Here is a 25,260-nt window from a genome sequence, read left to right as displayed (position 1 = left end):
TACACAGAGTTATAGTGCGGGTGAACAGGAGACCGATGCGGGGTCTCGGACTGCTATACTTACCTGCAGTCCGGAGTCCTCCAAAGGTGCCCCTCTTCCAGCATTGACTTGCGCTTTGAGGCGAGCCCGCCGGCTAGATTTAAATAAACATTCATAAGCGCCGGTCACGTGAGCGCTCAGTAGGCACGAGCGCTCACGTGACCAGCGCTTATGAATATTTAAATCCAGCTGGTGGGCCCGCCTCAAAGCTCAAGTCAATGCTGGAAGAGAGGGACCTTTGGAGGAGCAGGGCTCTGGACTGCAGGTAAGTATAGCAGTTCGAGACCCTGCATCAGACTCCTGTTAACCCGCACTATAACTCTGTGTATCGGGTTATAGTGCGGGTGAATGTTTTCCTTTAAAAACCCAGAGATGTATTTTCTCCTTACAAAATGCTGTGACAATGGCATCCTGATATACTTACGTCTTGATGTTCTCATGATAAACCTTTGTGTCGGAAGGCTGGTTATAAAGCGGCTACAAAAAGGAAAATAACATGGTTATAAAAACAAGGATTACAGATTGGTAAAGATCTGAGACACTGTGCAAGTGAAACAGTCAAATGAATGATAGCCAGAGAAGACTTCACTACTTATGAAGGCCAATCTGAACATATGTTTTCATGTTTAAGGTCATGGAAAGTACACAAGATGACATTACACCAGTGTTCCCCAACCAAGGCGCCTCCAGCTGTTGCAAAACTACAACTCCCAGCATGCTCGGACAGCCTTTGGCTGTCTGAGCATGCTGGGAGTTGTAGTTTTGCAAAAGCTGGAGGCGCCCTGGTTGGGGGAACACTGCATTACACCTTAGCTAACGATAGAGAGCTGTGCCCTGCAGAGTGTAAAGCAGAACAGAAGCAGCAATTACCATATTTATCGGGGTATACCACGCACCGGCCTATAACACGCACCCTCATTTTACCAAGGATATTTGGGTAAAAAAAGTTTTTTACCCAAATATCCATGAAAAAATGAGGGTGCGTGTGTGCGCGTGTATACCCCGATATACCCCCAGGAAAGGCAGGGGGAGAGAGGCCGTCGCTGCCCGCCGACAGCCAGGGGGAGAGAAGGGGAAGCGGCACCCATTGCCGGCGCCGCTGCCCCGTTGCCTTCCCCCCATCCCCGGTGTCATAATTACCTGAGTCCGGTCCGCACTGCTCCGCTGCTCCAGGCCTCCGTCGTGCGTCCCCAGCGTCGTTGCTATGCACGGCGCGGCGCTCTGACGTCATGCGCCGCGCCGTTCAGCGCATAGCAATGACGCCGGGGACGCACGACGGAGGCCTGGAGCAGCGGAGCAGCGCGGACCGGACTCAGGTAATTATGCCACCGGGGATGGGGGGAGGCAACGGGGCAGCGGCGCCGGCAATGGGTGCCGCTGCCCCTTCTCTCCCCCTGGCTGTCGGCGCCGCTTCTCTCCCGCTGGCTATCGGCGCCGGCACCGATAGTCAGGGGGACAGAACGGGCAGCGGCGCCGATAACCAGGGGGTGAAAAGGGCCGACAGCAGCGCTCTAGACCCCAGGAAAGGCAGGGGGAGAGAAGCGGGCAGCGACGGCCTCTCTCCCCCTGCCTTTCCTGGGGGTGTATCGGCGTATAACACGCACACAGACTTTAGGCTAAAAATTTTAGCCTAAAAAGTGCGTGTTATACGCCGATAAATACGGTACTATGTACTCCTTATGTCCAAGTCAGAGATAAAGCTTCGGCCAATCACTTATAAAAATGAATAAAACTGGAGTTCAAGAGACTTAATTTTGTACTCTGTATTTTACACTCATCATTCTTATGTAAATACCAAAAACTAAAAGTACAGTTTTACCGTTAAAGCGCAGCAAATTACAGAGCTGGTCTAAAAGCATGCTGAATTTGTTAAATTGCACATTAGCAATAAAAAAGCAGCCTGAAGAAAACACTTAAAAGCCAGACGCACATATGACTGTTCATTGCAATTATCTTAAAAGTGATGCTTCCATACTGAAACAGACTTTCTGGTTAGGGTGTGTAAAGGTTTTCGGGGTGTCCTGCTGTGGCAGGTGCCCGAGTCTGCGGTACTTGAGGGCTTCCTCCTTTGCTCGGTGCTCGAGACGATAGTACTGTTCCTTCCTATGTCCGGTAAAGACCAGTTTCATGCAGAGCACTACAGACAAATCTCTCTATTCTGCTCAGATGTTAGACTGCAGGTTCGGGCACTTGCAAACCGGCTGGTGAAGGTCATCTTGGTTCATGGGGATCCAACCGTCTTTATGCCGGATAAGTCTATCATAAATATTTTCTAGGTCGATCTTAATTTGCAGATGATGCTATGCTGCCAAAGATTTTGACATCATTGAGTGGAATTATCTGTTTAAAGTTAAAGGGATACTCCATCCCTAGACCTCTTATCCCCTATCCAAAGGATAGGGGATAAGATGTCTGATCGCAGGTGTCCCGAAGCTGGGGACCCCCGCGATCTCTCTTGCGGCACCCCTATAATCTGCTGCATGGAGTGAACTTTGCTCAGTGCTTGATGACTGGCGATGTAGGGGCCGGAGGATCGTGACATCATGACCCCTCGTGATTTTATGCCCCACCCCTCAATCAAAGTCTATGGGAGAGGGCGTGGTGGATGCCACACCCCCTCCCATAGACTTGCATTGAGGGGGCAGGGCGTGACGTCACGAGGGGCAGGGCCATGATGTCACGATACCCAGACTCCCTGTATAGCCCATTATAAAGGCACTGAGCGAAGTTCACTTCGTGCTGCAAGAGAGATCTTGGGGGCTCCAAGTGGCGGGACCCCCGCAATCAGACATCTTATTCCTTTGGATAGGGGATGAGATGTCTAGGGGCAGAGTATCCCTTTAAGGGGGGGGGATTGTTTGGGGCCTAAATTTATGTCCTACATCCACTTATTGTACCAGAATCTGATGGCTCGGATTAGCGTGAACGGTAAGCTATCCAACCTTTTCGAGCAGCAATGAGGCACACAGCAGGGGGGCCCCCTGTCGCTATTGCTCTTTGCATTGGCCATTGAGCCTCTGGTCTGTCTGGTGAGATCATCTGCTAACATAAAGGGATTCCGTTATTCTGATATTGAGGAGAACAAAGCACTGCATGTGGATAGGTTACTGTTTTGGGGAAATACTAGGAAATCATTGGTGCTATTATGCGCTTGATTTCTGACTTTTTATCAAAAGTTTTGTGGACCAAAATAATTTAAAATAAACATTTTCTACTTTAAATAGGACCTGTAAATACATGTGATTCTGGAGCAGATTTTCTTATAGGTCTGTGTTGCGCCATAGCCCTGTTACGGTTACTACAAATGTATGACTAAATAGCCAAGCGGGCATTATGAGTTTGAGTGTCACTCTGCACCAGTGTTTCCCCACCAGGGTGCCTCCAGCTGTTGCAAAACTATCAGACTGCATTCGGCTGTCTAGGTATGCTGGGAGTTGTAGTTTTCCATAGCTGGAGGCACCCTGGTTGGGAAACACTGCTCTACACTACCTGGCGCTGTGAGCTTTGACTGGATAATCAGAGTAGGGACACACTCCCCAGCTGGTTACAATCGGGTGGCTACTCCGTGAGTAAGAACAACAGAGATAGGGCACAACCCAGAGCTTTAAGTGATGCTTTAGATGTAGTGAATAGAATAATTAAACAGGCACATCAGGAGGGGCCGCGGGTCCTCTTTAAAGTACAATCACCTAAAGTTTTTAGCTATATAAGTCAGCAGGTTCTCTACTGCATGAAAAAATAACTCTTCACACAATGTAAATTAAGGGGGGACTCCTCTCCTAGATGTCTGATCGTGGGGTCCGGCCTCTGGGACCCCCTGCGATCTCCGTGCAGCAGTTGGCGTTCTGAACACACTGTTCAGAACGCTTGGTGCGGGTGGCATTCATGTCATTCGTCACGCCCCCTCCCATAGACCTGAATGGGGGGGGGGGGTGTGCATAGCGTCACGACCAAACGCGCCAAGTTCTGAACAGAATGTTTAGAAAGCCGGGTGCTGCACTGAGATCGCGGGAGGTCCCTGAGGCCGGACCCCTGCGATCAGACACCTTATCCCCTATTCTTTGGATAAGATGTCTAGGGGAGGAGTGCCCCTTTAAGGGTCTATTCACACGTATAGTATCCTGCGCATATTTGATACTACAGATTTTTAAATGTAAACCAGATGACTTAACACGGCATTAAATCTGCAACTTAAAATCAGGTGCACCAAATATGCACAGGCTACTGTACACATTAATACACCGTAAAAAGGTATTTGAGGAGGTCTATACACAGATTTTTCTGAACCAAGACAAGAACAATTTCAATCTAAAATCTAAAACCATAAACATTGCAGCAGTCAGTGGTAGTAGTAAAAGTACATTACCCAAAAATAATCAGACGTTACTTACCAGCTCTACTTTTGGGCCTAGACCTTCTAAAATCTTATGGGCTTCCTCTGCTTTTTTCTGAAAGACAATAGTTTTGATGCTTAAAAGGGTTATCCAGAATAAGAAAAACAGAGCTAACTTCTTAACAAAAAATAAATAAATAAAATGAAATAAAAAACAGCCACCATAAAAAAAACAGTGAGGCATTTCGGATCAAACAAGGTGCTTACTCATGGCATGAGAACCTTGTTTGATCCAAACCACATCAGCATTGGTCTACATTGGACTCACTCTTTAGTCCACACAAAAAGTTTGACTCAGCAGGTAATGCCGCATGCCCTTCTATTGTGCAAAATAACTTATCCCCTATCCGAAGGACAGGGGATAAGTTATAGATCGCAGGGGGTCCGAGCACTGGGACCCCCGCGATCTTCGGTACGGGGCCGCGGCAATATACAGGAAAGGGGGCGTTCTGTCCCCGCATGACGCGGCGGCCGACACGCCCCCTTCCATGAATCACATAGAGATACATGGAGGGGGAGTGTCTGCCGCGGCTTTCTGCTGGGGATGAAACTTCACTTCCGGCAGACTGCCCGCGGCCCCGTCCAGGAGATCCCGGGGGCCCCAGTGCTCGGACCCCCACGATCTATAACTTATCCCCTGTTCTTTGGATAGGGGATAAGTTATTTTACGCTGGAGTACTCCTTTAATCTTCAGGGTAGAGTTATGTCTGCAAGCCATAGGCTCAAGGAAAAACCAGTCACCAAGAACAAAACAAATCTGTTTTCAAATTATGAACGATCATGTTTTTGCATCTCCCATTATCACATTTGTTGGGTACTTTGTTATACAAGAAACAATCTCGACTTCAGCCTAAGAAATGTTGAAAATCACACGTATATGGTCTAATCCAGTGTTTCCCAACCAGGGTGCCTGCAGCTGTTGCAAAACTACAACTCCCAGAATGCCCGGACAGCCTATGGCTGTCCGGGCATGCTGGGAGCTGTAGTTTTGCAACAGCTGGAGGCACCCTGGTTGGGAAACACTGGTCTAACCTCATGTACAGTTTCCCATGCACAGGATGTTATGCTGCAGATTTCAACGTAAACTAAATGACTGAACACAGTGTATGTCTGAATACACCCTTAAAATGTAGACCAAAAGTCTAAACCCCAAATTCACATATACTACTATCAAATTAACTGTGAAATCATTGTCAGATAGCAGCTGTAACCCAACCACACAATACTGCACTGACAAATGAGCCACCACTATCATTGTGAAGATGCATAATTACCACTATGTAGGCACGAACACTTTGGCATAGATACAGGTTCGTAATCCAATTTACTCTAATCACAGCCCTAGCACCAGCAACATAAGGCCCTAGATTAAATATGTACCCATCATCCTGGTGAACTGAAATATCATGTAAATGGTCTCATAATTCAAATTAATTTAAAACTGCACAAAATACATCCGCTTTGACTGTGTGTTCCCATTAGGGCCATTTGGCTTCTTTCCTTCGTTTTTATAGACTTGTACTTTCCGGGTTTCACTTGCGCGTTTTGTCTTCCCTTCACCTTCTGTATCTTTTGTTTGCCTTCCCTATTTGTATTCCCTCATTCTCCTACATTGTTTTCCTGATTTGTAATTTGATAACTATATTTTTTACATCCTAGAGGTACTCCATTGGTGTCTCATCTAGAATGCTCATAACCACATCCAGTGCCGCTTCCTTCAAGGTACTATCCCACAATTTTCACCAATACCGGTCTTTAGGAGCAAAGGTGCACTTTTTGCAAGAGACCTTTCTCCACTGACTCAGCTCCTACCTATCTACAATGATGGTTTCCCGATTTTTTCACATCTTCTCCAGAGTAAAAGAAAGGTGCGGCCATTTGCTTCTCCAATACATTTTCTTTTTAATGTTGCATAGCGTTGTCCAAGACATAAAAGGTCATTTCTTGTGGATATCGGGTACAATTCTTGACTGGTTACATTTGTCTCTTATTATGCGCCAAAAAATATCCAGCTCCACTTTTTCCATGACATCTATCTGTTATCCTTCCTGAAATGGAGGGCTCCTAAGTGACAAGGGGTGACTAAAATCTTGTTTCGAAGCATTGCTTTGATTAAAAAGGAACCTAGCACAGGCGGACTTAAAGGTTGTCTCCGGTGGAAAACTTTGATCAATCTATCTATTCTAACCTATCTATTCTAACCTATCTATCTATGTATCTATGTATCTATCTATCTATCTATCTATCTATCTAATAGAGAAAACAGCAGCACTCCAAAGTTTCTGTGTATAACTTGTGGCTTTATTCACCAAACATCACAGGATGCGACGTTTCAGCCGTCTCGCACGGCCTTTGTCAAGCAGTGACTAGTACAAAATGCTGAGTATATATAGGGTACAAGAGATACAGGATTGGGGGAAATTAATTAGTGATAGTTAACATGCAAATATTACAAATCATAAGATCATATGTTACAGGTCATACAAATCCCACTGCAACCTATTATAGAGACCTGCTGCATATGACAAAAAGTGAAAAAAACAACACAGTGTAAATCAAGTCCGATTTGTGTATAATCAATAATCCATATTCGAGTGTAGGTGATGATCAAATACCTTACGTCTCAGGGGAGGCGGAGCTGCGGCGCACCTTTTTCACACTGTATTCCTATTCCACGCCACTGTATTCTCCTCGTGGTGCACTGTGTATAGATACCGACCGGAACTTCCGATATGACACCATGTAAACAATTCCATGTGTGCCCTTGCGCCCTCACATTGAGCTCTTGGACGTGCACCATCTTTGAATCTGGCACCGCCCTTGCTGTCATTCTCCGTGGCATCTGCAGATATAGCTTAATACCGGATATTCCGGCGCAGTGTGGGGTGGAGGTGTGTCCACTTACTAGGAGCAGGAAACCCGATCCCCTGGACATCCCGGCATTTGGTCCCTGGCGGGTATATCCCAACGGATGACAGCTGACCGGTTCGCTCTCACTCTGGGTCACTCCTTTGCATCCATTTGCCCATCTTTGCATATGGCTCTCTGCAGTTCTGGTGGCTTATGTCGCAGGGTGGGCACATTCTTTTCCAAGATGGACGGGTCACACAGAAGACAAAAAATAAGTAAAAAATAACAAATTATAAAAAATTATAAAGAATGCGAAATCCAGTGTTACTTATTCAGTGCGCCGCGGCACGCCTCCAACCTATGCGAAAAAGTGCAATTAATACATTTGTACAATACTACACTCTTACATCAGAGGATAGGCAGTAGGAAAACTTGGGGTGACTTCAAACAGAGATATTCTACAGAGGCAATATTATATATATTCACTTATTATTCATTATATTCCATATTATACATTATAAATTACAGATATTATGGTTAATCTTAAACTCAACGTTCAAGCCATTAGGCTTCAGGGATTTCAAGGTGTATATCCACTTAAGTTCTCTTCTTTTGAGATGTGTGACCCTAAGTGGATATACACCTTGAAATCCCTGAAGCCTAATGGCTTGAACGTTGAGTTTAAGATTAACCATAATATCTGTAATTTATAACGTATAATATGGAATATAATGAATAATAAGTGAATATATATAATATTGCCTCTGTAGAATATCTCTGTTTGAAGTCACCCCAAGTTTTCCTACTGCCTATCCTCTGATGTAAGAGTGTAGTATTGTACAAATTTATTAATTGCTCTTTTTCGCATAGGTTGGAGGCGTGCCGCGGCGCACTGAATAAGTAACACTGGATTTCGCATTCTTTATTATTTATTTTATTTTTTACTTATTTTTTGTCTTCTGTGTGACCCGTCCATCATCTTGGAAAAGAATGTGCCCACCCTGCGACATAAGCCACCAGAACTGCAGAGAGCCATATGCAAAGATGGGCAAGTGGACGTAAAGGAGTGACCCAGAGTGAGAGCGAACCGGTCAGCTGTCATCCGTTGGGATATACCCGCCAGGGACCAAATGCCGGGGATGTCCAGGGGATCGGGTTTCCTGCTCCTGAGGAATATCGCTCCTAGTAAGTGGACACACCTCCACCTCCACCCCCACGCTGCGCCGGTATATCCGGTATTAAGCTATATCTGCAGATGCCACGGAGAATGACAGCAAGGGCGGTGCCAGATTCCAAGATAGCGCACGTCCAAGAGCTCAATGTGAGGACGCATGTGCAAGGGCACACATGGAATTGTTTACATGATGTCATATCCACGAGACGACCGGAAGTTCCGGTCGGTATCTATACACAGTGCACCACGAGGAGAATACAGTGGCGTGGAATAGGAATACAGTGTGAAAAAGGTGCGCCGCAGCTCCGCCTCCCCTGAGACGTAAGGTATTTGATCATCACCTACACTCGAATATGGATTATTGATTATACACAAATCGGACTTGATTTACACTGTTGTTTTTTTTCACTTTTTGTCATATGCAGCAGGTCTCAATAATAGGTTGCAGTGGGATTTGTATGATCTGTAACATATGATCTTATGATTTGTAATATTTGCATGTTAACTATCACTAATTAATTTCCCCCAATCCTGTATCTCTTGTACCCTATATATACTCAGCATTTTGTACTAGTCACTGCTTGACAAAGGCCGTGCGAGACGGCTGAAACGTCGCATCCTGTGATGTTTGGTGAATAAAGCCACAAGTTATACACAGAAACTTTGGAGTGCTGCTGTTTTCTCTCTATTGGGTTTATTGGAACCTGTGACCGGGCTATCCAGCTAGCACCACCATTCAACATATTGTGCTGCCCGAGTTTTCTGCTCTACTATCTATCCATCCATCTAATCTCTATCAACTGGCTCCAGAAAATTATACAGATTTGTAAATTACTTCTATTAAAAAATCTTAATCCTTCCAGTACATATTAGCTGCTGTATACTACAAAGAAATTTGTGAAGTTATTTCCAGCCTGACCAAAATGTTCTCTGCTGATACCTTTGTCTGTGTCAGGAACTGTCCAGAGCAGGAGAGGTTTTCTATTGGGTTAGGATTCTAATCTGGAAAGTTCCTGAGATGGACAGAGGTATCAGCAGAGAGAACTGTTGTCAGACAGAAAAGAAATTCAAAAATGTCTCTGTTTTATACAGCAGCTAATAAGTACTGGAAGGATTAAGATTTTTTAATAGAAGTAATTTACAAATCTGTTTAACTTTCAGCCACCAGTTTATCTGAAAACATTAGTTTTCTACTTGTTTCCACCAGAGTTCCCCTTTAAGGCTTCCTCTGCCCAGGGTCTTCACCTAGCTAAGCTTTTAAACATGATCTCACTGACACCTGGTGGAATCATAATCCCACAATCCAAGACTATACTGTCAACGCCTCTCCACCACACATATTCTAGCATAGATCACATATAGTTATCGTGGAGTTGATTGCTGCGTCTAAAGTAAAAGAATCCCGGTAGCTCAGCGGAGCTGATCGGGACTATCGCGCTAACATCGCAATGTCCCGATCAGCTTACCGGACGATTGGAGGGTACTCACCTGCTTCTCCGTCATCTGATCAGCAATTTACTGCGCAGGCTAAAGCAGAAGAGTTCCGGTTACACTGATTAACGCTATGCAATGGCATAGCATTGATCAGTGTATGCAATCAGAAGATTGTATGTTTTAGCCTCCTATGGGGGGGGGGGGGATGTAATAAAAGTTCATGAACCTGTTCCCTATTAAAAGTTTAACTCACCCCCATTTTCCCATTTTTTAAAGAAAATAATGTAATTAAGAATAAAAATAATCATACGTGGTACCGCCGCATGCGTAAATGTCCGAACTATTAACATTTAAGGTTAGCTAAACCACACGCTATGGCGTACACGTAAAAAAAATGACCAAAGTCCAAAAATTTTGCATTTTTGATCACTTCATATACCATAAAAAATATTAATAAAAAGCAAACAAAAAGACCCATGAAAAAAAAGGAAATGGTACTGATAAAAAACTACAGAAGACGGCACAAAAAAAAAAAAAAAATGAGCCCTCAAACCACCCTATACACGGAAAAATAAAAAAAAGTTAGAGGGGTCAGAAGATGCCAATTTTAAACATACTAATTCTGGTGCATGTAGTTTATAATTTTTTTTAAGTATTAAAATAAAATCTTTATAAACTAGTTATCCTTGTAACCGTATGGACCTACAGAATAAAGATAAGGTGACATTTTTTACCAAAAAGTGCACAGCGTAGAAATGGAGCCCCCAAAAGTTACAAAATGGCTTTCTTTTTATTTCACCCCACAAATATTTTTTTTATTGGTTTGGCCGCAGGTTATATTATAAAATATGTGATGTCAAATTACAAAGTACAATTGGTGACGCAAAAAAAAAGCCCTTATATGGGTCCGTAGGCGCAAAATTGAACGTGTTATGATTTTTAGAAGGGAAGGAGGAAAAACAAAAATGAAAAAACGAAAATTTGATGAGTCCTTAAGGTGAAAGTAGGCTGAGTCCCTAAGGGGTTAAAGGGGTATTCCAGGATTTTTTTTATTTGACTATGCTACAGGGGCTGTAAAGTGAGTGTAGTTCATAATATAGTGTCTGTACCTGTGTGTGATGGTTTTCTCACAATTCTTCTGTGATTTTCACCCCAATATTTATTTTTACCAGCATACAAAATGACTGCTGTCTCAGATTTTTCCCAGGTTGCAATGCGGCCGAGACCTGACTCACTAGTCAGCTGATAACAGAGAGCCTGTCTGCTTCAATGAGTGGAGGGATCGCTTGGTGGAAGAGAGATCATTCTACAATTTGTATTTTTTCAACAGCTGTAGGCACCATGATTGAAGCACACAGGTCTTTTGAATCGGTGCAGCTCATTTATGTTTCAGTGGGTGGGGTGGCTGATGAGTGGGAGGGAGGAAAATGGAATTATGGGATTTGTAGGCAAAGAAGGAAACTAACAGGAAATACCAGTTCACAAAAAGCTAGCCACAGTATTATGGTAATCTCAAAACATAGCCATTTAGCCCCAAGACAAGCACAGATCCTTCCTAAGCATGTCCATTACTGTCTGCCAGGTACGTACTAAAATCACCTTATGCTGGAGAACCCCTTTAATCTCTTCCAAAAAAAGCACCACCACTGCCATCAGGTTGTGTGTGGAATTGCAGCTTAGTTCCATTTAGGTGAATGGAGCCAAGTTGTAATACCAAACACAACCCAAAGACAGGGATGGTGCTGTCTTTGGAAGAGATTAACTCTGTTTCTTTCTATCTCTGGATAATCCTTTAAAGAAAGTGCATGCGGATCTCAACCTAGCTTTAAAAGGGGTTGTGCGCTGCCCTTCCTTTCGGAGCTCCGCACGCAGCGTCCGGAAGTTCATTACTCCGAATACTGCGTGCGGGCTTCCGTGTTCGCGGCCGCCGGACGTGACATCACGCCCGGCCCCCTCGTGACGTCATCAGTCGCGTCCCCTTCCCATAGACTTTAATTGAGGGGGCGGGCGTGACGTCACGAGGGGGCCGGGCGTGACATCTGGTGGCCGCGAACACGGAAGCCCGCACACAGCGTTCGGAGTAATGAACTTAAGGAAGGGCAGCGCACAACCCCTTTAACAATCAGTAAGGAAGGGCAGCGGACAATCCCTTTAACAATCAGAGCATAGAATATCAGGATATCGTTTTAATTCACAAGGCGATAAGCCAGGCACCCTTTAGGCCAGGCGTCCTACCACTAGACCAGTGTTTTCCAACCAGGGTGCCTCCAGGTGTTGCAAAACTACAAATCCCAGCATTCGGCTGTCCAGGCATGCTGGGAGTTGTAGTTTTCCAACATCTGGAGGCACCCTGGTTGGGAAACAATGCCTTAGACTATATCTGGAGCAGTTCCTTGACTTCATCTACAGGATGGTCCTCTTTCACAATATCTAAAAGATGTTATGCATGACTTTGCAAGATATTTTCAATCCTTTTATTCCTCGCTCCTTAAACTTGTGATCAGGCGTCTGCTTTTTTTTTTACCAGAGCAAATTTGACCTGAGGAGATTTTCCAGAAATAGGAGTCTTTGGCCATTAAGTCCACAAAATCGGCTAACATCCTTTGTCTGGATGGCTTTGGAGCCATTTACCCTGATTAATATGGATATGTAATCGCTAACCAAAATTTTGGCTTTGCACATTAACCCTTCCCTCTCCTCTTATACCTTCCCGGACAAGGTGGGCTTTATCCCTGGCTCACAAACTGCAGTGGCTTTTTTCCAAAAACCACCAGAAAAAAAAACCTGCGATCTAAAACCAAGGAAATGGGCTTAAATGACTACTTCAAAATTCTCCAATAATGTTAACTTGCAGAAGGTGGGCTGGAAAATATTTCTTAGATGGTATTTAGTCCCCAACAGAGTAGCTAAGACGTTTTCCTTTGCATCTCCTGTATGCCTTCATAGATGCCAGAATCATGACACTATGTTTCCCGGTAAGAGACGCTTTTGGATTCCTCTATATCATTAATTTATTCCGTACCAAAAGTTAAACTCCAGAAGCAACCGGAACCAACCCTTCTAATGCCCTGATACTAGATTCCTCTAGAGGGGAAACTTATTCTTCTTATATTTTTGGCCACCAATAGTGCCATAGCCACGTGCTGAAAACCTCATCCCATTCCCATATATTTGGTTAAATCCAAGTTGAATTGGATAATGGCAAAGGACATATTGACTAGTATCCTTATGGATTCCCCCCCAAAAAAGATTTTCCCCCTAGCCTCCTTGTCTGATTTGTTACCCCTCCTCTCTCTTCTTCATAGTAGTGGGATATACCATACAAGCTATAAGTCTACTTACCCGGTTCTCATCATAGATGATTTGGACTATGCTGCGATGTTTCTGTTCCACAGGTGGAGGGGAGACTGGCTTCTCAGGCTCTGGAGGTTTGGCTGCTTCTTCTTCAAGCTGTTGCTAAGTTACACAAGAAAAAAAGAATTCTCCATCATACAAGGTAAAAACTCCAATCAGCATCCAGTCACATGGCGAAGCAACAGTTTGTTCACATTCCTGGATTTTGGTCGGAGATGTGCACAGCGACATAACATTAAAAAAAAAAGAAAGGAAAAAAACAAACATTTGTTGTCGAACAATAGGCCAAGTTCAGGCTACAAATGGTTCCTTCCATAAAACGTTGGTAGGCAACATGTCCAAATGGGATGGTGACGTATACATGCAGGGACAGGTATGAATCCTATTGACTTTAATGGCCTAAATACAGTCATTTCCCTCACATATACGCACTTTCACGTCTTGTTACAAACATGCGTATGTGTGGTAAAGGACACTACAGCTGGAGTGCCAAAATTTGGAGACCACTGCTATAGAGAAAGTCACCCATATGTCAGTCTCATTTAAAGGGGTACTCCACTGGCCTGCATTTGGAGGTAAATGTTCCAAATGCTGTTTTCCTGCTGTGGTGGTCGGCCACGCCCCTCGTGATGTCACGGCCACGCCCCCTCAAAGTAAGTCTGGGAGGGGGTAAGTAATCACGCCCCCTCCCATAGACTTGCATTGAGGGGCGAGGCCATGACATCACGAGGGGCGTGGCAGACCACCACAGCAGGAAAACAGCGTTCGGAACAATTACCAGTGGAGTACGCCTTTAAAAGGATTCTCCTCCTCTGCCCACACATCTCCTCATAAAGGGTATAGTCAGATAGCTGTCACTCAGCAGCCGGTGGGCAGAGAGCGTGGTACAGTCCAACGGGTACAAAAACAAAGTAATACATCTTTCTATTTGGTGGCTGTCACTAGATTATGTTTGTTACCAAATACGGATTCAATGCATACCTGTTTTTTCTTAAGCTTCAGAATCTGTTGTTCAACTTTTGCTATTTCTCTGTCGACTCTGTCCATACTTTGTATTAACTCTTCTTTAGACAGTTTGGAGGGAGATGCATCCTGGTCATCATTGGGTTGGCCAGCCACGGTGGGTGAGGGAGCCTCATGTTTGCCAGACAGTCCTTGTTCCTTTAAAATCAAACGACGGTTACACGTAATGAACAAAACATAGCCTTTACATGCCACGCATACAATTAATGTAGTATGTTTACTACGGTAGATGAACTGCGGAGTACAGATGCCATTACTACGAACAAATAAGTTTAAGGGGTACTCTGCCCCAAGACATCTTATCCCCTATCCAAAGGATAGGGGATAAGATGTCTGATTGCGGGGGTCCCGCTGCTGGGGACCCCCCTGTAATCTCTCTGCTGCACCCAGCGTTTGTTTAGAGCGTCGGTGCAGTGTAGGAGGTTCGTGAAGTCATGGCCCCTTCCCGCTCGTGATGTCGTGGCCACGCCCCCTCAATGCAAGTCTATGGGAGGGGCACACCTCCTCCCATAGACTTGCATCGAGGGGGCGTGGCCACGACATCACGAGCGGGGAGGGGCCGTGACGTCACAAGCCTCCACCCCGCATCGCCAGTCATCCGGCACGGAGCGAAGTTCCCTCTGTGCACTGGATGTCTGGGGTGCAGCACCAGAGATGGAAGCAGTGGGCCACCCGTGATCAGACATCTTATTCTCTATCCTGTGGATAAGATGTCTAGGGGCGGAGTACCCCTTTAAAAGGGATAATCAGACATTAGGTACAAAAATAAAATGCTGCAGAAGCATAAAGCATTGGTTATCTTGCCGTCCTAGTTTTAGAACCACAAAACATTTGTCTTGTGGATGTGTACCTTTCACCCAATAGTAGGGATCAACCAATATTGATTTTTTAGGGCCGACACGAATAATCTGGGGCATTATCGGCAAGGTAATTGCAGATACCGATAATGTCCAAAATCGTGAAGATCGGTCAAACCGATAATCGGTCGATCCCTTCCCAACAACACTACAATTTCCATAATGCAATGATTTTCCTCATCTATTCCCTCATCCTCATCCCACTCCCCCTTCCACAGAATTCCAGCCAGAGCTGCTACATATTGTCTGGCTCTTTGGTAGACAAGTAGAAATTTCTGCAACAGTCCAGTTCCCAAATATTCCCATTTAGATAAATGGAACAGTTTTTGAGGGGAGAAATTTCTTTAAACAAACCTGCCATGTGTGAACACACCCTTACACAGCCTGGAGCTGCTGTACTCATTGCCTGTCTGCTCCTTTGCCAGTGGCATTGTTTAGCACAAGCCAACATGGTATAAATAATACTCATGCTTTTCTAAAAGTCCAAATAAACTTTTACATTCCTCCCACAAGGGAAAACAAATATATATTAAGGCTCTGTGGTCTGGGAAAGGTGGTGATTTGGGCTGTAGGGGTTAATAAGAGGTGATGACCTCACTCAGGGGGCGGAGCCAGAGCTCAGGTACAAGATCAAGTCATCTTTCCTGAGATAGAGGATGATGCGTTGGAGAGTGGGAGGGGCCAGGGAGCTGAAGACAACACCACAGTGAAGATGAAAGGACTACATAACTTCCAGTCAGGAGTAATTTCTAGCAAAAACAAACTGATGCACGTACAACTTGTGACAACACTATATTAGTTAGTTATATATCTTCGGGGGATATATTTAAATAAAATAAGTTTTAAAAACGACAGAATACCCCTTTAGCAGTCTGAAGGCAAAAGATAGAAGGAAGCATTAAGACAAACAAATGGACTCCTAAAACTAATAGGATATTAAGACTACGTACTGCTAAATGCCCAATGTAGCATCACAACGGCATCCAATAGCACAGACTCAGGATAAGCTGGTGCCTACCTTTTTAATATCCCCTTGTGTTCGAAGGCCCTCCTGGATGGTTGATACAAGAGGAACCACAGAAGCAGCAGAAACTTTGTAGTGAGAGTCAACGTGTTCCAGCCGAGGTCTCTTTGATTCCAGCATGTCATGGTCACCCTGCCCACCGGAATGGTACTGCTGATCATATCCTGATCGCCTATCCTGTGGCCTGAAATATCATTGTAACCATGAAAAATACTGCACATTTCTTATACACAAAGACCAAAAGAAGCAATAATGTGGTTTGGTAGGTACTACCTTTGTGTTGATGGCCATATGGCATAATGGAGTATATGGACAAGATGGTACTGATGTGGTAACCCCTTTAAAAGGGGTAGTCCGTTGCCCCAGCATTTGAAACATTTTGTTCCGAACGCTTGGTGCGAGAGGCGGGGGTCGTGATGTCATGGCAACGCCTATTGTGACATTACGCCACCCCCCCTCAATGCAAGTCTATGGGAGGGGGCATGGTGGATGCCATGCCCCCTCCCATAGACTTGCATTGAGGGGGTGTGGCTATGAAGTCTCTAACCCAGGCGCCCGCACCCAGCGTTCTTAACGAACGCAGGGTGCTGCACAGAGATCGCAGGGGTCCCAGCTGCAGGACCCCGTGATCAGACTTCTTATCCTCTAACCTTTGGATAGGGGAGGTACCCCTTTATTTTTTATTACTAGCTTTAATAATATGACTGCAAATATGGATTCTCAGTAACTTCCTGTTAGTAGCCAGGTTCAGCAGACATTGGTGAGGTTGAGGTATGTTAGATAAATAAAAGGGGGAATCTTTTTTTTTTTTTTTTTGAGTTTGTGATAAGTTCCAGGTTTAAAAATGTATCAAGCGAGATCATTTCTAAACCAATATTTATTCACTGTGCGGCTACCAAGTGATCTGCATTACTAGTAGCGGTTTAACATTCTGAAAAAAAGCACATTTCTGCTTAGCTTCAGGCTAAGTGGTTGGCTGGCTATTTTATAAGGAAACCAGATTTGTCGAGCAAGCAATCTGACGGACCTTCAGAACATTCCAGTGTGGTTTTAAGGCGCGCATTTTCAGCAGAAGAATTCCTGTTGCTTTTAAGCAATGTGACTTTGGATAAATAAAAAATGTCCACCTTAGCAGGTAACAGATCTTTTTGGAGAGAGCCCTTTCATAAATGAAGGCCCAGCTGAAATCACATACCCTACTATTACACAAAGTGACAATTGTCTGAAAAAGTAAATCAAAGCTTCCTCTGCATCACATCTGAGTGAGCAGTATGGGGAACACGTACGAACCCAATGCGATCATATTGGACTAATAAACCAGACCTATCACCAAAAACATTACCTAGCCCAAATGGTAATATATATATATATTATATATATATATATATATATATATATATATATATCTCTATCTAATCTATCTATCTATCTATCTATATATATATAAGGGATCGACTGATACCGATAATCTGTCACCTTTCAGGCCGATAGCCGATAACTAATACCGGAACATTGGTATAAGTTATCGGCTATTTCAAAACCCCCGCGCGGTGCAGAAGCCGTTGCAGATCAATGATTTAAAGCGGGCACTTTAAATCAATGAACTGCAGCGGCTTTTGCGGTGCAAGAGAACGCCGCCAGCTTCTCTCTCTCTGCCTGTCCTGGGGTCCTGAGTCTAACCACCACAGTTGCCCCATCGCCTCCCCCCCCCCCATCCTCTGCCCACATACAGCTTCCGCCCCCCCATCCTCTGCCCACATACCACCGCCTACCCCCAACCCCGGTTATAATTACCTGTTCCCGGGGGTCCGCGCTCCTTCTGGCTCTGTCGGCGTCCTGCGCTGTCACTGTGCGCACAGACGGTGACGTCGCGTTGGGGACGTCACTCGTCATTACACAGTGCACAGCAACAGTGCAGGAGCCAGAAGGATCGAGGACCCCGGGAACAGATAACTATAACACCGGGGATGGGAGGAGGCGATGGGGCGGCGGCGGTATGTGGGCAGAGGATGGGGGGGGGGGGTGCGGTGGTGCAGGGCGCGGGGCATTATCGGCAAGGTAATTGCCAATACCGATAATGCCCAAAATCGTGATTATCGGCAGATAATATCGGCCATACCGATAATCGGTCGATCTCTACATGTTAGCCCAGTGTTTCCCAACTAGGGTGCCTCCAGCAGTTGCAAAACTACAATTCCCAGCATAAGACTAGCTCTCCTCTGTGCTCACTCATGATGAGTCATGCAGAGTGAGGACACGCCCCCTTTTAAAGCTCAGGTTGAAAAACCAAGTGAGCATCAGAAAGAAGGTATTTGTGAGAGAAATATAGGTGCTTAATTCATAAACATTATACATACACGATCAGTATGTATACAGTATTGGGAACTGAATAACAGCTCTTTTGTGCGACATGACAGGTATTCTTTATAAATATGTCCCAAAGGGTCAAAATACACAGCATAAATCTAAAGCTTCCTTCTGCAGTATATTTTGCACCATGAGGCTATGCCATGAGTGTATAGCCTTATAGAAATCCTGGCATGGACATGGGGTACTTATATACTGAGCTCTTTCATCTTCTGCTTGGGAATGGCAGAGGGGTCAAACTTAGATAAGTTCGATAAACTTAGATTGCCCTACAGCAGACAGGGCAAAAGGGAGGGGGTAGACTCCTGCTGCAGCCAGTTGGCTAAGGCCAGGGATACACTTTCTGTAGTGTTACTGACCGCTGCAGTGCACAATATTGCCTTCAACTCAATGGCCCTGATTTACTAAGAGTGTTGTGTAGGTTTCTTTGTGGGTTTTAATTCCCTACAAAAAAAATTCCACAGTATTTACTAAGGTTTCCCTACATTTTATTTTATTTATTTATTTCTTTTTTTACACATGCTCTGATTTGTTGGGTTTTCCTCAGCTCAAATCCACCACATTTTCTGTGGAAATCTTAGTAAATATGTTGGGTTTTTGTGAAAATGAAGGGAAAACGCCCATTTTTCGGGTTCTCTCTGTAAAATGGAGAGTTGGTCGGATTTTTCATTTCTGGCGCAGACAGAAATCAGGCGCAATGAGACAGAATTCTGGCGCAAATTCCAGCGCAGACAGAATTTCAATGCGCTAGAATCTGGCGCACAACCTGACAAAACATGTCGGGTTTACAATAGTAAATCAGGGCCAATGTATTGCTTTGGACTGCAGCTGCAGCGCAACAGTTCAAATCAATTTGTAGCGGTAAAAAAAAAGCTTACATCAGTGTTTCCCAAACAGGGTGCCTCCAGGTGTTGCAAAACTACGACTCCCAGCATGCCCGGACAGCCGAAGGCTGTCCGGGCATGCTGGGAGTCGTAGTTTTGCAACATCTGGAGACACCCTGGTTCGGAAACACTGGCTTACATAATTATAATTATTATTATTATTGTTAATGCAAGTATCAAAAGGAAAGAAGGAGATTAAGAAAGGAAGTTTTCTTTAAAATTATAAATTGATACAGAAAGTAGATTAGAACATTGCTGCAACCGTAACACGGCTTTAATATAACTGGCACTGGTCTAAGAGGCTATGACATTTATGAGTCTACAACACTTACCGGTCCGACACAGGATGAAATTCAGAGAGCAAAGACGGGCGCCTTCTAAGCTGCTGTTGTTGCAAAGCTTCCAAGTGAGCATTTCGGTACTCGGGAATAGAAAAGTCCTATAAATAAATAAGACATGTTAGTACTTATTTAACCCTCTAACTCCATCAGAAAGAAAAACAAAAGACATCTAGCAAACACCTGAAAGGGCTTACTGAACGCCTGGATACTTTGTAATTTGCTGAATACAAACGACTCATCCGATGTTAGTAAACTCCTTCCACAACCTCTGTGTGTGCTGTATGTAATAATAATAATAATAATAATAATAATAATAATAATAATAAATTATATATATATATATATATATATATATATATATATATATATATATATATATATATATATATACACATATATATACATACACACATATACAGGATGAGTATTTGGCTCAGGGAGAGTTCACCACTCCTGGTTTGACGGAGCCTTCAAGGGCCACTCCGTCACACCAGGAGTGAAGAACTCTCCCCGAGTTAAATACTCATCCCATTTAGTTGGTCTAAGGCCCCTCATCTCAGCCAAGCCAGATTACCCTGCTCTGTACTGACGAGGGGCAAGTACCCCCAAACAGCTGTCTGCAGATGGGTGCTCTTTCCTTCTGGAGAGAGAGTTCTGGCTTGGCATTAATCCCGATTAGCTTTTTATATTCCGTAACTGGAGCTAAGCTGATACCAGGGAACATCGCCTGAAAAGGTGATGTAATAAGCTGATTTTCATATTCCCCTATATATACATATATATCTCCACACAGTAAAAAGGTGACCGCAGCACATAGGAATATCATAAAGCGCAGGTAACCTTTATTCCATGAACAAGCACTACCCACGGAGTGCTAATGGTCTTTTTGAATCTCCGTTCACACTGGAAGCGGTGCTCCTCCCTAAGGTTAAGTTTCCACTTGGCTTTTTTTCTTGCAGTTTTTGGAGATCTGCCACTGCAGTTTTTGAGCCAAAGCCAGAAGTGTATTCAAAAAGGAATAGGACAGGTAAAGGAAGGACTTACCCTTCTCCTCCCTTATGGATCCACTTCTGACTTTGGCTCAAAAACTGCAGTGGCAAAAAATAAAACAAGTGGAAACTTAGCCTTCGGAGAATACTTACCCCTTTTAGCTAGTCACAGGCCTCTCTCCACAGCCAAGCCAGAACACCCTGCTCTGTACTGACAAGGGGCAAACCCCCCCCCCCCCCCCCGAAACAGCTGTTTGCAGATGGGTCTTCTTCCCCTTCTGGGGAGAATTCTAGCTTGGCATAAATCCCAATAAGTTTCTGAGACTTCATAACTGGAGCCAGAGCTGATCTTAGGGGATGCTAACTGAGAAAGTGGTGTGATGAGCTGCTTTGTATATTCCTTACCCAGAAAGCCTGCAGAGTGCTAATGGCCTTTTTGAATCTCCTTTTTACACCAGAAGCAGTGCCCCTCCCTAAGGAAAACTATATATATATATATATATATATATATATATATATATATATATATATTTATTGCCTCCATATAAACTTATACACCATATAAAAAATGTTCATGGGCCCACACGGAGCTCCTGTGCCTTCATTTAAAAACATAAGTTTTTCTTAGTGAAATCATACATAGTTCAGGGGGAGGGAGGTTGGGATGGATTCCAGTATTGAGCCTTAGGAGCTCTGTGTGCTGATTTGCAGACCCTGCAGCATGCACAAGGCATAACTGCTTATTTCTGGATCACACAGTGGTGTTGAGGCCTATAATGGAGAATGTAGTCAGAGATTAACCCCTTAAGGACCAGGCCATTTTACACCTTAGGACCGGAGCGTTTTTTGAACATCTGACCACTGTCACTTTAAACATTAATAACTCTGGAATGCTTTTACCTATCATTCTGATTCCGAGATTGTTTTTTCGTGACATATTCTACTTTATGTTATTGGTAAAATTTTGTCGATACTTGCATCGTTTCATAGTGAAAAATTTCAAAATTTGCTGAAAAAATTGAAAATTTTGCATTTTTCGAACTTTGAAGCTCTCTGCTTGTAAGGAAAATGGATATTCCAAATAAAAAAAAATTTTATTCACAAATACAATATGTCTACTTTATGTTTGCATCATAAAATTAATGAGTTTTTACTTTTGGAAGACACCAGAGGGCTTCAAAGTTCAGCAGCAATTTTCCAATTTTTCACAAAATTTTCAAACTCACTATTTTTCAGGGACCAGTTCAGGTTTGAAGTGGATTTGAAGGGTCTTCATATTAGAAATACCCCACAAATGACCCCATTATAAAAACTGCACCCCCCAAAGTATTCAAAATGACATTCAGACAGCATTTTAACCCTTTAGGTGTTTCACAGGAATAGCAGCAAAGTGAAGGAGAAAATTCACCATCTTCATTTTTTACACTCGCATGTTCTTGTAGACCCAATTTTTGAATTTTTACAAGGGGTAAAAAGAGAAAATTTATACTTATATTTGTAGCCCAATTTCTCTCGAGTAAGCACATACCTCATATGTCTATGTAAAGTGTTCGGCGGGCGCAGTAGAGGGCTCAGAAGCGAAGGAGCGACAAGGGAATTTTGGAGAGTACGTTTTTCTGAAATGGTTTTTGGGGGGCATGTTGCATTTAGGAAGCCCCTATGGTACCAGAACAGCAAAAAATCCCCACATGGCATACCATTTTGGAAACTAGACCCCTTGGGAAACGTAACAAGGGGTAAAGTGAACCTTAATACCGCACAGGTGTTTCACGACTTTTGCATATGTAAAAAAAAATTTGTAACCCCATCTCTTCTGAGTATGGAGGTACCCCATACGTGGACCTGAAGTGCACTATGGGCAAACTACAATGCTCACAAGAGAAGGAGTCATATTTGGCTTTTGGAGAGCAAATTTTGGTCGGGGGGCATGTCGCATTTAGGAAGCCCCTATGGTGCCACAACAGCAAAAAACCCTCACGTGGCATACCATTTTGGAAACTAGACCCCCTTGAGGAACGTAACAAGGAATAAAGTGAGCCTTAATACCCCACAGGGGTTTCACGACTTTTGCATATGTAAAAAAATATATATTTTTTTTCACTAAAATGTGTGTTTCCCCCCAAATTTCACATTTTTGCAAGGGTTAATAGCAGAAAATACCCCCCAAAATTTGTAACCCCATCTCTTCTGAGTATGAAGGTACCCCATAAGTGGACCTGAAGTGCACTACGGGCGAACTACAATGCTCAGAAGAGAAGGAGTCATATTTGGCTTTTGGAGAGCAAATTTTGCTCGGGGGGCATGTCGCATTTAGGAAGCCCCTATGGTGCCAGGACAGCAAAATAACCCCCACATGGCATACCATTTTGGAAACTAGACCCCTTGAGGAACGTAACAAGGTGTACAGCGAGCATTTACCCCCCCACTGGTGTCTGTCAGAACTTTGGAACAGTGGGCTGTACAAAATTTTTAATTTGCACAGCCCACTCTTCCAAAGATCTGTCAGACACCAGTGGGGGGTAAATTCTCACTGCACCCCTCATTATATTCCGTGAGGGGTGTAGTTTCCGAAATGGGGTCACATGTGGGGGTTTTTTTTTTTTGCGTTTGTCAAAACCGCTGTAACAATCAGCCACCCCTGTGCAAATCACCTCAAATGTACATGGTGCACTCTCCCTTCTGGGCCTTGTTGTGCGCCCCCAGAGAAGTTTGCGCCCACATATGGGGTATCTCCGTAGTCGGGAGAAGTTGCATTACAAATTTTGGGGGGCGTTTTTCCCTTTTACCTCTTGTCAAAATGAAAAGTAAAGGGCAACACCAGCGTGTTAGTGTAAAAAATTTATTTTTTTACAATAACACGCTGTTGTAGACCCCAACTTCACCTTTTCATAAGGGGTTAAAGGAGAAAAATCCCCCCAAAATTTGTTAGGCAATTTCTCCCGAGTACGGCGATATCCCATATGTGACCCTAAACTGTTGCCTTGAAATACGACAGGGCTCCAAAGTGAGAGAGCGCCATGCGCATTTGAGGCCTGAATTAGGGATTGCATAGGGGTGGACATAGGGGTATTCTACGCCAGTGATTCCCAAACAGGGTGCCTCCAGCTGTTGCAAAACTCCCAGCATGCCTGGACAGTCAACGGCTGTCCAGCAATACTGGGAGTTTTTGTTTTGCAACAGCTGGAGGCTCCATTTTGGAAACAGTGGCGTACCGGACGTTTTTCATTTTTATTGGGAGGGGGGGGGGGGCTGTGTAGGGGTATGTGTATATGTAGTGTTTTTTACTTTTATTTTATTTTGTGTTAGTGTAGTGTAGTGTTTTTAGGGTACAGTCACATGGGCGGGGGATTACAGCGAGTTCCCGCTGCGAGTTTGAGCTGCCGCGCAAAATTAGCTGCATCGCAAACTTGCAGCCTGATACTCACTGTAAGCCCCCTGCCCATGTGAATGTACCCTGTACATTCACAAGGGGGGGACCTCCAGCTGTTACAAAACTACAACTCCCAGCATGCACAGTTTATCAGTGCATGCTGGTAGTTATAGTTTTGCAACAGCTGGAGGCACACGGTTGGGAAACACTGAGTTAGGAAACAGACAATGTTTCCCAACCAGTGTGCCTCCAGTTGTTGCAAAACCACAACTCCCAAACATTCTCAGGAATGCTGGGAGTAGTAGTTCGGCAACATCTTTAGAGCCAGATGTTGCCGAACTACAACTCCCAGCATGCTGGGAGTTGTAGTTTTGCAACATCTGGAGGACTACAGTTTGCAGACCACTAATACAGTGGTTCCCAATCTGTGCCCTTCCAGATGTTGCAAAACTAGAACTCCCAGTATGCCAAAACTGTCCAGGCATGCTGGGAGTTGTAGTTCTGCAACATCTGAAGGGCCAGATGTTACAGAACTACAACTCCCAGCATGCCTGGACAGTAAGGGCATGCTGAGGATGTGTAGTTTTGCAACATCTGGAAGGGCACAATGGTCTCCAAACTGTGGACCTCCAGATGTTGCAAAACTGCAACTCCCAGCATGCCCAGACGCCAAGGGCTGTCTGGGCATGCTGGGAGTTGTAGTATACACGGTCCCATTACAGCAATGCATGTCGCTTTACGGCGACGTGCATTGCTGTAAAGGGCCCGACCGCGGCTGAAGATCTACTCACCTGTCGCCGCCGCCGCCATCTTCCTCGCCGGGATCCGGGTCTTCAGGGACGAGGTAAGTACCGGGGCCGGTCCCCTGCACTCCCCCGTCCCCCGCCTCGTCCTCCGGTCTTCCTCCCGTCCTCTCCGGACTTTCAGGGGCCGGGCAGGACGGGAGGAAGTAACCGCCCCCCCTCCTGCGATTGGTCGGTTCACTAACCGACGGATCGCAGGGGATCGGAGGAGGTGGCAGGCTTGCCACCTCGCTCCGATACTTCAGCATGGTCCTGGCTGTCTGTGACAGCCGGGATCATGCGAAATTACCGGGTGGTCGGGTCCCAGAGACCCGATCAGCCTGGTATCGCCGCAGATCGCAAGGGCGATTTCCCTTGC

General features: G+C 44.6%; 1 protein-coding gene across 11 annotated transcripts in view; it reads right to left on the bottom strand.

Annotated features, from left to right (window-relative positions):
• The window catches only part of NCOR1 (nuclear receptor corepressor 1), a 193,511-nt gene that overhangs the window by 118,351 nt on the left and 49,900 nt on the right, over positions 1–25,260 (bottom strand). For all 11 annotated transcript variants that reach the window (XM_056559210.1, XM_056559218.1, XM_056559214.1 and 8 more), the window contains exons 3-8: positions 19,732–19,838; positions 16,143–16,332; positions 14,226–14,405; positions 13,233–13,346; positions 4,431–4,487; positions 464–516 (exon numbers count right to left, since the gene is read on the bottom strand). In XM_056559210.1, coding sequence (XP_056415185.1) covers positions 464–516; positions 4,431–4,487; positions 13,233–13,346; positions 14,226–14,405; positions 16,143–16,332; positions 19,732–19,838 — 701 coding nt within the window. The remainder of the gene's footprint in view (positions 1–463; positions 517–4,430; positions 4,488–13,232; positions 13,347–14,225; positions 14,406–16,142; positions 16,333–19,731; positions 19,839–25,260) is intronic.

The sequence above is a fragment of the Hyla sarda genome, chromosome 2, assembly GCF_029499605.1.
Source record: "Hyla sarda isolate aHylSar1 chromosome 2, aHylSar1.hap1, whole genome shotgun sequence".
Classification (NCBI taxonomy): domain Eukaryota; kingdom Metazoa; phylum Chordata; class Amphibia; order Anura; family Hylidae; genus Hyla; species Hyla sarda.
The sequence above is the reverse complement of the archived record's forward strand: the minus strand, read 5'-3'. Positions and strand labels throughout refer to the sequence as shown.